This window comes from Rhynchophorus ferrugineus, unplaced genomic scaffold (assembly GCF_030347505.1).
Source record: "Rhynchophorus ferrugineus isolate W39M unplaced genomic scaffold, kcgeb_rfMv2 rfM5, whole genome shotgun sequence".
Lineage (NCBI taxonomy): Eukaryota > Metazoa > Arthropoda > Insecta > Coleoptera > Curculionidae > Rhynchophorus > Rhynchophorus ferrugineus.
The window spans coordinates 5,388,596-5,401,679 of record NW_027472584.1 but is presented as its reverse complement, the minus strand read 5'-3'; the positions used below and the strand labels follow the sequence as shown (position 1 = coordinate 5,401,679).

The 13,084-nt window shown below is 31.5% G+C and overlaps 1 protein-coding gene across 1 annotated transcript; it reads left to right on the top strand.

The window, feature by feature from the left end:
* Window positions 1-9,258: 9,258 nt before the first annotated feature.
* LOC143197712 (non-structural maintenance of chromosomes element 3 homolog) lies at window positions 9,259-10,301 on the top strand. Its single transcript, XM_076406339.1, has 4 exons — window positions 9,259-9,517; window positions 9,575-9,791; window positions 9,849-10,063; window positions 10,118-10,301. The coding sequence occupies exons 1-4, from the start codon at window positions 9,284-9,286 to the stop codon at window positions 10,226-10,228; spliced, it is 777 nt and encodes a 258-aa protein (XP_076262454.1). The 5' UTR covers window positions 9,259-9,283; the 3' UTR covers window positions 10,229-10,301.
* The last annotated feature ends 2,783 nt before the right edge of the window (window positions 10,302-13,084 follow it).

The window sequence follows — 13,084 nt, the reverse complement described above, 5'->3', positions numbered from 1 at the left end:
TTGCAATAAGTATAAGATATATCGATATTTTACAAAAAAATGTATGTATATTTTTAATTGAAAATAAACGTAGTCAAATATTAGCCTAAAAAATATTTTTTTCTAAAACTCTTAAGGAATAACGGTATTTTTGATAAACCATTAAAATTAAGTACCAGAATTCACTAAACGTTTAAAAGTAAGTTCCGATTTGAAAGTTTTTTTTAATTGTACTTAATCTTCTGAAATTATATCATCTAAAAAATATCGATATATCGACAAAAAAATATCGATATTTTTTCTGCATCCCTAGCGGCTAGTTATTTAAATTTTTGTGTTGATAGTGCTGTATGGAGATAGCTGATACACGATTTTAAAGTTCTTCAAGTCGTAAAAATGTCGAAGAAGCGAAGATCAGTTAGCGGGTCTCAAAAAACCAAATCACAGACTGATCCAGACGTACCGGATCAAAATACAGAAAATATAATCAATGATGTAGTCAGGTACATTATTCTTAAAGCTGACGAAAATTCATTTTATACCAGATCCGAATTAAATCAAAATGTAATTCACAAAAAGGGCCAATGCGTGGATAGTGTTATACAACAAGCAATTAAGGTTCTGGAAAATGTTGGTATTATTATTGTTATATGGATGTTGTTGATATTGTTTTGCATACATTTTTAGGTATATGGTTACACACTTACTGAATATGATGATGTAAAAATGAAAAAAAAAATTTATTTTTTAATTAGTATGTTGCCTCCTGTAAATTATTCCGATGAAGAGGAAGAATGTGTTTCTAGTTATGAAACTGGTTCAAATGTACCAAATGCTGCTCACAAGATACTGACTCTATTAATTTTATCCCATATATTTATGACAAACGCGCCAGTATCAGACAGTGAGCTCTACGATACCATTCCTTTATTGTTTTTATATTGTTGATTTATTATTTCAGAATCCCTTTATAGTTTCCTGAAGTCCTTGGATATTGATGTAGAAGTTGAGCATGCATTTTTCGGTAAAGTCAAAGAATATATAAGAGAAACCTTGATAAAGAATTATTACCTTCACTGTGAGTTTGATGAGAAAACGAAAATACAAACTTTCCAATGGGGGATTCGAGCTGAAATTGAAATCTCAAAGATGAAGGTTTTACAGTTCGTGTGTGAGGTAACTATTTCAGTTGACTTATAAGCACATTGTCAGGTTATTATTGATTTACAGATGTATGGAAATAAGCAACCAAAAGACTGGCCAGAACATTACAGAGCGGCCGAGAATCAGTTCAAAGAAAGAGAAGAGCTAAAGGAAGAAACAAGGGATGAATCAAGCTAGTCACCGATACTGGTAGAACTACAATATAAAGTTTATTTGTATACAAAAATTGTATCTTCTTAACTAATACAATATAAATAAAAAGATATAGGAAAATGTTAAATCTCATTGGTCCTTACATTGCGTTGTAAGCTGGGCCGCGACCTCCTTCTGTTACCACCCAGTTATTCTGGCTGGGGTCCTTGATGTTGCACGTCTTACGGTGGATGGCCCTCTCCAGAATCGAGTGGCACAAACTCATACACACCAGCGGGACAATAACAATCTTCGAGTCCGTCGAAGATGCCTAAGTTTCGTTTGACAGGATTTTGCGAGTTTAAAGTGTTGCATAACATAATTTGTGTTATACACTATATGTACGCTTTTAGTTGACTTTAAAAGATTCCAGTTGTGTTTTGATGACATTTGGGTGATTATTTTATGAACTTTTAAACAATTCATTAATAAAAAAAACTTATTTTTGTGTAATGCTCTAATTTTTCATTAGGTACAATCCTTTTAACTAACTTTCGGCAAGGTAATAAAACCCGTGGCAAAGCTACTACTAAGCATCCTCCAGGAAAAGTGAGATTGGGGATACTGTGAAAACTGCCGGTGCCCTGGTGAGATCCTATTGCCGTCTTCGAAGTGATGCTTTATGAACGGATGGTGTTTGAACCTGCGAAGAAACGAACATTACCGCATTACCGATCTTTGGATATTCAGTACTTTTGGAATTCCTTGTACGGGCTCAGGTACAGATTGATGTAATCCAAACCCGACGGCGATCAGGGATACCTCGTCGTTAAATGATACAGAAAGGATCCTCCGTAGGTGTTCTTATCCAAGGGCCAGCCGATGGTGTGCTCCGCGCACCCGGTTTATGTTTGAATCATTCGTCGCGATATCTTTAACGCTCCCGTCATCGTTGTACAGGACTTCGGAAGGTGCATAACCCGGGCCCACTGCCTCAGCTTGCTCTCCCAACCACTGAATAACGTGTCCCAGCGGGACGATATAGTTCCCGTGATTAAACATCGGAGTTCCTGACGAAATATCATTTATTCAATATATAAATCGATTTAAGACAAAGAATCCAACCTGGCAGGGCTGGTACCGGAATCCTACCGGTGCTAGTTAATAGACCGAACTTATCCTCCGTTAGGGGAGTGTTCAGAGGCGCGCCCTTCTCTTTCCAGTCCCATTTATGGGGCCTTCTCGACGATGATTACCTAAAAATCTATGTTCCGTATAGACCACCGATCAAGTGTGCTATGACTTCGATTCCACCGACCCTGATTTTCTTCCCTTCCGCGTCCAACAGTTGTTTGGCTCGTATAGTCGCGCTTATTCCAGTTGCACCATCGCCGACTATCAGAATATCAGTTTACATCTAGAATGTGTAATTTAAGAAAAATTAATCCTTTCAAGGTAAGTAATAATTTTAGCATGACATGTCAGACAGAAATTGTGAAGAATATATATTATAAATTTAAATAGTGTAGATACTTAAAGTGGTAGAAAAAAATAGTGTTTTAAGCTGGGCATATATTTTTTCAGACTATTGAAGAAGAATTAACAGACTGTAACAGGAATAAAGCCAAAGCCAAGTCTCTTTGAAACAATTTTTTTGTTTTAATACGGACAAATTCTATGCATATTTATAATCAGACTTATAGACAGACAGGTAAAATAATAAAAATGATATCAATAAAATAATTGGTTATATAATGTTTAATTCATAATAATATATATTGTACAATTTTCTTAATATGTCACTCAAATTACCAATATTAATCTACGGGATAACGATGTCTTCTTTTCTTACTTAAATGGTAGTTGTTAAAAATAGAACCTTTTTTATTTATTATTATAGCAATAATATAGAATAAATTATGTTTTAATGAAAAAACAGCTGAATCATAGTGCATTTTATATTAAAATTACCTTTCCATCTTGGATCTTCTTCTCTTGGATGAATGAAATATAGTGTGTTATCTTAGAAAATTGATCCGAATATATTCCTATTTAACCCAACTGCTGGACTAGAAAATATGATTAGTTATATTTAAGAGTTCAAAGGTTACTTCACAATATACTATAAATAAAATAAAGCTCCAGACAATAATTGTATCATTACATATAATCATTTTAAGCTATAAAATTTAAAATATCTTATAAAATTTATTTTCGACAAATTAATTAAATATTCCGAATTAAAATGAAATTTTAGATATTTTCAACGAATTCCCTAAATGCAAACTCATTTTCTTTTATTTTAACAGGGAATTGTATAATTAAAGGTAACAGAAATACCTTACTCAAAAAATCAAAGTCCAACTCAGAGGTTCAAACAAAATATATCAAAATAAACTGAGCTCAGTGCAATTTTTATTTATTAACCTTTGCCAACAAAGTAACTTATATCTATAAATGTAATTTTATGAAAATCGGTCTTATAACATAAATATAATACTAAATAACACATAAAGTCACAGTTCAGAATCCTTTTTCTCATCTTCTATGTTGATTGTCTCCTATATATCAATCTTGGAATAATTCTATGTCCAAAATATTACTACAATATTAAATAAGTGTATTTTCATCTGTAATAAGATTGTGGGAAAATAAAAATGATACGGCAAGACCGATTGTTTAGAAACAGACATTTGACAAGATTGTAGAAATTTGTTTTTTGGGTTGCCGAGCGAATTTAAACCAAATAAAATTACCTGACATCTGTGGAATTTTCGAAAAATTTATCTAGTAATCCTAGTTAATAGAGCACATTCAATCCATATTTAGCTACTAGGTCACGAGAATTTTTGATATTTACGCCTTCACCCAAGCACATCTAAATAATAATGTAAGGAAAAAGGCTTTAAAAAACTCTGTATCAATAATTTCTTACAAAAGCTTATATTGTTCCCAATCATAAGACTGCGTAGTGTTGTTCATTCTCAAGGAACTCAGTATATTGTACTTCTAAGTTTAAAAGGTGACCTAATTTTAAGATTTGTTGGAATTGGCATCATCCTGAAAATAGACTATAAAAATACACTTGATATCATAAAAACTAATTTAAATTACCTCTGACATGCCTTGTACTTTACCAATAAGACCGTTGTCAAAATCTACCACATTGTCAAACATTCTATCAATCATATCGAAAATAGTCTACAATTTTGTTTTTCTATTTTTATTTTTGGACTTTGTTGGTTGCTGGAGAGGAGTTTTAGAGTTTTCTTGCTGTTTGTGTGTTTACCCTTCAATCTCAGGAATATTCACTAAACCAGGTAACATTTTCAGAAGCGATCCTTTTTCGATCTTCCTGATCCAGCGACTTCTAAATCATCAACCGTGCATTTTGTTGTAAATGATTTCTTATGGGCTGGCCCAGACTATCTCCAAGTTAACCTCCAAATTACGTTTTTGAGCAGCTTCATACACAATAAAAATGGGTAATTTTATCATTTGATTTTGTTCTTTGCAATTACCTGAAATAAAGGTAAGTTATCTAATCATCATTTTCTATAATAAATTGTCTACCCATTGCTTCAAATGAGAACTCCTCCTTGTTTTGTTAATATAATTTAGAGCTTGCAATGCAGCTTCATTACGAGCATTTTTTATCGTTTGCGCCTCTCCATAAAATTTGACGTCGTTGACGTTAAAATGGACTTTGAAAGGTCCCTTCGTGTCAGAATCATTTCTTCTAACATGAAGAGTATCATTAAAATGAACCGTGTCATTCATTTTATGCAAATAAGATTTTTTCTCTGAAATGTCTGGTGATGCAGTCTTGCCTTCTATTTGTTCCTAAAAGGCACCTTATTTATATGTCTATATTTAACTAAACAATATTGAATACCAAAATATCATTAATTATAGAGTATTGTACAGACATCCCTACCTTTAATGCTAAATTGTTTAGTAAAGCTACAGGTGTTTCTTCAGGTTCTTTTCACTCTTTTTGATCTTCAAAGAATGATGTTGATATTCTGTATTTTTCAGAGCCCTCTGTGCAGCTTTCCTTTGAGCATTCTTCAAGCTTTTATCATCCACTGCTTAATTTTCATTTCCTAAATAGAAAGCGATGGTAAAAACTGTATTGTGCAGAGGTCAATGAAATTTTTGATATATAATTGCATCTAATAATTTCACATTAATATACCTCTTCGTTAATTAATTCATATGAAAATGTAATATCATTACATTCAGCAATTCGTGACTAGAACTTAATGCGGATTTGTCTTCTGCTGGTTCACTAGTCAAACCTAAAACTCGGTTTGTTTCTGGCACAGAGGGATTATTTTTCCACGTTTCCGAATAAAGATACCACGATGAGGTATCTATTATTCTTCAAAGTTAAAAGCGTCCCAGATATAGATCCTTTTATACCAGTGAATTAACTATAAACATTGCTATTTACCAACAATAGAGTCCCTGTCGCCAAAAATATTTTTATATCATTTAATAACAATCCATAACTTAAGCTTAACAAGGAAAATAATAGTAGTATACAATTAAAGCAAATCATACTCAAATAATATAAAGAGAAAACATATATAACCGGGGAAACACACTAGAACTAACCTTAACATAATAATATAGAGCTGTAGGGGGTAAAAAAAATTTCGACATTCTTGATAAAAACTATCGATATTATTAGTAAAAATATAGATAATTTTGGCTAATCTATTGATTTGGTTTATATTGGTTTATTTTTTTTAATACCGTAGTTATTGCACTAAAGATTTCGGTATTTTTTTTCCTCCCATATATTGATTTTTTTCAATTATTTTCTATCGATATGTTTTCTGGCCGCGGACATATTTAAAAATATCAATTAACATATTAAAATACAATAAAATATTTGTGGGGTATTATTCCATTTCATAGAAAAATTCCATTCGTTTTTACAGATCCACAGAACATTCAAATATAAAAGTAATACTACTTCGTTTAAAATTAAATTATAAATTGCATGTTATTGCATGTAATTATTATAATACTATACAGTAATTTTTTTTTCTTGTCTTTTTTAAAGTTAGTTTATTATTAAGCCTATTGACTGGCGAGTTATTATTAAGCCTATTGACTTAGAAATTATCCCAGAAGACATCCCGTCTTACCCAGCCTGGTTACTGGCGTGACTGGGATCATTTTCCTTGTCGGATTTTGTACTCTTATCTAAGGGCATTCACAAACATCACAAATTTACTTACATGCCCCAGCAGAATTCGAACTCGCGACTATCGCAACAGGGGGACCATCCTGTCGCCTTTACTACTGCGGCAACTAAGCCAGCTATTAAATCGTTTATCATGAAAAAATATTTTATAAAATAAATAAACTTTTTTATAACTATTAATTTGTGATATGTATGGTTGCAGAATGTATGAGCAAATTTAAAAAATTCCCTTATTTCTCATATGATTTATCTACCAAATACTTCATTATAATGAATCAAAAATTATGGATAAATGATACAGGGTTTTGTAGAAGGGTCGGGGTCAGGATATAATGAGTCAAGTAATAAGGGGTCAAGTTAATGGTAGGTTTTATCAGGATAAACGATATAAATGTGCATGTATTTTGATTTTGTTGATTTGACATTTAGCATGATTTTTTTATTATTGAAATTCACGCCATTTCCTTTAGCTTGTAGGATTGGTTGCATATATCACTTTAATTCTCAACTCCCCACTCTAAACGTTTTTTCCGCTCTATTCTAGGTTTTATTTGAATTAAATATTGGGTTTATTTTGTGTTATGTCAGTTCTATTGCTGCTTTTTAACGTTATTATTCAGTTTCTTTAATAATAACAGGATAACAGTGCATTTAATTTGATTTGTGCTTTTAATGTGAAGATTTATGGTTTTTATATGAAAAAAATCAAAATACCGTGGGGTAAGGTAATGCTCTAAAACTGATTTTGTTTATAATGTATTTTTAATATGCAGGAATGGTTGATGGTGAACTGAAATCTTGATTCTTGATGTATTGAAACATTTTCGTACCACCGATCAAATCACCTTCAGAGACAGTAGTGTTGTATATTTTAATTGTTATGATAATATTTTACGTATATCAAATTACTAGAAGAAATTAAACTAAAAGTTTTTAATATACGAACAGTTTTTACTTCATTGAATATTCCATATTTATGTTTATTATATAAAAGGGAAGAATAAGAATATATATGTATATTTGCTTTTAGGTGCGCTGATTGTTATTCTACAATTTTAAAAATAATCTCACTTATGACGCCTTTGTTATAATGTATAAATTTTAAATTTTTCAATACTTAGGTTTTATTAAATGGAATTTGAAAATGGTTAGTAAGTGTTAGCTCATGATATATTTTGCGTATACTTTAATATGCAGACGTAAATTACTTCAATGATTATTATAAATCAAATATATTTTCGGGCATATATTGAAGATATTTTTAAGACAAATGTTAGTAACATCATTTTTAAATTACTCACTTAACTTTATTATGGGAGAAACATGATTAACTTAAAAAATAGTGGTCGAATCGACTGTTTTTATTCGATAGTTACCAACACTAATTCAATTTTAGTTGGGGCAGTAAGGAAATGCACTTTTTTATTAGAACATAATTAGCGTTGGGAACTATGGCTAATCAGTCGCTAGTTTCGGTTCGACTGATTGTATTACTTTTTACTATCGATTGTTTTTGAGTCGTGTACTTTTAGTTACTATTTTCGGTTCTACTAGTTTCATTCGACTGCTTTTTAACGTTCTGACTCTGTCGTCCTAGGCGCGACCTTGACAAAAATGTATACCGAATATATGCTTTCCTAGATTTATATATAATATATTTAGTTTTATGATTTTTTTGGTAGTTTGCTTCTAAATAAAAATATATTGTATATTAATATAGCAACACTTTGGAACGATATTTTTCAAGATTGTTAATGTAATAGGGTAAAAAATTAAAATTGTGAATGACAAATAAGTAATAGGTAATATTTCTTTTGATTGACTTTTTGGTGTGTATCTAACACCCTCGGTTTTTGTTAGAAAATATTTCTGTCCGATAATAAATAAAGCATTAATTTTATTTTAAAAAGCTCTAGTAGTTATTGTGCGATCATTTTTAATTCATGGTTATTGTAATACATGTTATATATCACATAGTAATACATGTTTAGTTTAAGTTGTATTGTATTGTTTATATTTATTTAGTATATTGTTTAAAAATAGCAATTCATCTCAGAACATTCAAATATAAAAGTAACTCCACTTCCTTTAAAATGTAAGTATTATAGATATATTAATAGTATTCAGTAATGTTTTTCTTTTTCTTTTTTAAAGTTAGTACGTGAAGGAATACGTCTCGCGTATACTAAGGTTGTAAAATATAAGCAAATATTAAATTAATTGCTCCAAGCAATTATATCCGTCCTTTCCTCTCTTACAATTTATATAGGAAAGGGATCGAACATACTCGTCTGACATTAAGAATTAAAATAAAAAGCCAAGCCGTGCATTAGATTTTGCATATTTTGTAGTGGTTAGTAGGCATGTTGGCCACAAAAAATATCGATATGTCGAAGGAAAAAATATATATATTTTTTGCAATAAGTATAAGATATATCGATATTTTACAAAAAAATGTATGTATATTTTTAATTGAAAATAAACGTAGTCAAATATTAGCCTAAAAAATATTTTTTTCTAAAACTCTTAAGGAATAACGGTATTTTTGATAAACCATTAAAATTAAGTACCAGAATTCACTAAACGTTTAAAAGTAAGTTCCGATTTGAAAGTTTTTTTTAATTGTACTTAATCTTCTGAAATTATATCATCTAAAAAATATCGATATATCGACAAAAAAATATCGATATTTTTTCTGCATCCCTAGCGGCTAGTTATTTAAATTTTTGTGTTGATAGTGCTGTATGGAGATAGCTGATACACGATTTTAAAGTTCTTCAAGTCGTAAAAATGTCGAAGAAGCGAAGATCAGTTAGCGGGTCTCAAAAAACCAAATCACAGACTGATCCAGACGTACCGGATCAAAATACAGAAAATATAATCAATGATGTAGTCAGGTACATTATTCTTAAAGCTGACGAAAATTCATTTTATACCAGATCCGAATTAAATCAAAATGTAATTCACAAAAAGGGCCAATGCGTGGATAGTGTTATACAACAAGCAATTAAGGTTCTGGAAAATGTTGGTATTATTATTGTTATATGGATGTTGTTGATATTGTTTTGCATACATTTTTAGGTATATGGTTACACACTTACTGAATATGATGATGTAAAAATGAAAAAAAAAATTTATTTTTTAATTAGTATGTTGCCTCCTGTAAATTATTCCGATGAAGAGGAAGAATGTGTTTCTAGTTATGAAACTGGTTCAAATGTACCAAATGCTGCTCACAAGATACTGACTCTATTAATTTTATCCCATATATTTATGACAAACGCGCCAGTATCAGACAGTGAGCTCTACGATACCATTCCTTTATTGTTTTTATATTGTTGATTTATTATTTCAGAATCCCTTTATAGTTTCCTGAAGTCCTTGGATATTGATGTAGAAGTTGAGCATCCATTTTTCGGTAAAGTCAAAGAATATATAAGAGAAACCTTGATAAAGAATTATTACCTTCACTGTGAGTTTGATGAGAAAACGAAAATACAAACTTTCCAATGGGGGATTCGAGCTGAAATTGAAATCTCAAAGATGAAGGTTTTACAGTTCGTGTGTGAGGTAACTATTTCAGTTGACTTATAAGCACATTGTCAGGTTATTATTGATTTACAGATGTATGGAAATAAGCAACCAAAAGACTGGCCAGAACATTACAGAGCGGCCGAGAATCAGTTCAAAGAAAGAGAAGAGCTAAAGGAAGAAACAAGGGATGAATCAAGCTAGTCACCGATACTGGTAGAACTACAATATAAAGTTTATTTGTATACAAAAATTGTATCTTCTTAACTAATACAATATAAATAAAAAGATATAGGAAAATGTTAAATCTCATTGGTCCTTACATTGCGTTGTAAGCTGGGCCGCGACCTCCTTCTGTTACCACCCAGTTATTCTGGCTGGGGTCCTTGATGTTGCACGTCTTACGGTGGATGGCCCTCTCCAGAATCGAGTGGCACAAACTCATACACACCAGCGGGACAATAACAATCTTCGAGTCCGTCGAAGATGCCTAAGTTTCGTTTGACAGGATTTTGCGAGTTTAAAGTGTTGCATAACATAATTTGTGTTATACACTATATGTACGCTTTTAGTTGACTTTAAAAGATTCCAGTTGTGTTTTGATGACATTTGGGTGATTATTTTATGAACTTTTAAACAATTCATTAATAAAAAAAACTTATTTTTGTGTAATGCTCTAATTTTTCATTAGGTACAATCCTTTTAACTAACTTTCGGCAAGGTAATAAAACCCGTGGCAAAGACTACTACTAAGCATCCTCCAGGAAAAGTGAGATTGGGGATACTGTGTAAACTGCCGGTGCCCTGGTGAGATCCTATTGCCGTCTTCGAAGTGATGCTTTATGAACGGATGGTGTTTGAACCTGCGAAGAAACGAACATTACCGCATTACCGATCTTTGGATATTCAGTTCTTTTGGAATTCCTTGTACGGGCTCAGGTACAGATTGATGTAATCCAAACCCGACGGCGATCAGGGATACCTCGTCGTTAAATGATACAGAAAGGATCCTCCGTAGGTGTTCTTATCCAAGGGCCAGCCGATGGTGTGCTCCGCGCATCCGGTTTATGTTTGAATCATTCGTCGCGATATCTTTAACGCTCCCGTCATCGTTGTACAGGACTTCGGAAGGTGCATAACCCGGGCCCACTGCCTCAGCTTGCTCTCCCAACCACTGAATAACGTGTCCCAGCGGGACGATATAGTTCCCGTGATTAAACATCGGAGTTCCTGACGAAATATCATTTATTCAATATATAAATCGATTTAAGACAAAGAATCCAACCTGGCAGGGCTGGTACCGGAATCCTACCGGTGCTAGTTAATAGACCGAACTTATCCTCCGTTAGGGGAGTGTTCAGAGGCGCGCCCTTCTCTTTCCAGTCCCATTTATGGGGCCTTCTCGACGATGATTACCTAAAAATCTATGTTCCGTATAGACCACCGATCAAGTGTGCTATGACTTCGATTCCACCGACCCTGATTTTCTTCCCTTCCGCGTCCAACAGTTGTTTGGCTCGTATAGTCGCGCTTATTCCAGTTGCACCATCGCCGACTATCAGAATATCAGTTTACATCTAGAATGTGTAATTTAAGAAAAATTAATCCTTTCAAGGTAAGTAATAATTTTAGCATGACATGTCAGACAGAAATTGTGAAGAATATATATTATAAATTTAAATAGTGTAGATACTTAAAGTGGTAGAAAAAAATAGTGTTTTAAGCTGGGCATATATTTTTTCAGACTATTGAAGAAGAATTAACAGACTGTAACAGGAATAAAGCCAAAGCCAAGTCTCTTTGAAACAATTTTTTTGTTTTAATACGGACAAATTCTATGCATATTTATAATCAGACTTATAGACAGACAGGTAAAATAATAAAAATGATATCAATAAAATAATTGGTTATATAATGTTTAATTCATAATAATATATATTGTACAATTTTCTTAATATGTCACTCAAATTACCAATATTAATCTACGGGATAACGATGTCTTCTTTTCTTACTTAAATGGTAGTTGTTAAAAATAGAACCTTTTTTATTTATTATTATAGCAATAATATAGAATAAATTATGTTTTAATGAAAAAACAGCTGAATCATAGTGCATTTTATATTAAAATTACCTTTCCATCTTGGATCTTCTTCTCTTGGATGAATGAAATATAGTGTGTTATCTTAGAAAATTGATCCGAATATATTCCTATTTAACCCAACTGCTGGACTAGAAAATATGATTAGTTATATTTAGTTCAAAGGTTACTTCACAATATACTATAAATAAAATAAAGCTCCAGACAATAATTGTATCATTACATATAATCATTTTAAGCTATAAAATTTAAAATATCTTATAAAATTTATTTTCGACAAATTAATTAAATATTCCGAATTAAAATGAAATTTTAGATATTTTCAACGAATTCCCTAAATGCAAACTCATTTTCTTTTATTTTAACAGGGAATTGTATAATTAAAGGTAACAGAAATACCTTACTCAAAAAATCAAAGTCCAACTCAGAGGTTCAAACAAAATATATCAAAATAAACTGAGCTCAGTGCAATTTTTGTTTATTAACCTTTGCCAACAAAGTAACTTATATCTATAAATGTAATTTTATGAAAATCGGTCTTATAACATAAATATAATACTAAATAACACATAAAGTCACAGTTCAGAATCCTTTTTCTCATCTTCTATGTTGATTGTCTCCTATATATCAATCTTGGAATAATTCTATGTCCAAAATATTACTACAATATTAAATAAGTGTATTTTCATCTGTAATAAGATTGTGGGAAAATAAAAATGATACGGCAAGACCGATTGTTTAGAAACAGACATTTGACAAGATTGTAGAAATTTGTTTTTTGGGTTGCCGAGCGAATTTAAACCAAATAAAATTACCTGACATCTGTGGAATTTTCGAAAAATTTATCTAGTAATCCTAGTTAATAGAGCACATTCAATCCATATTTAGCTACTAGGTCACGAGAATTTTTGATATTTACGCCTTCACCCAAGCACATCTAAATAATAATGTAAGGAAAAAGG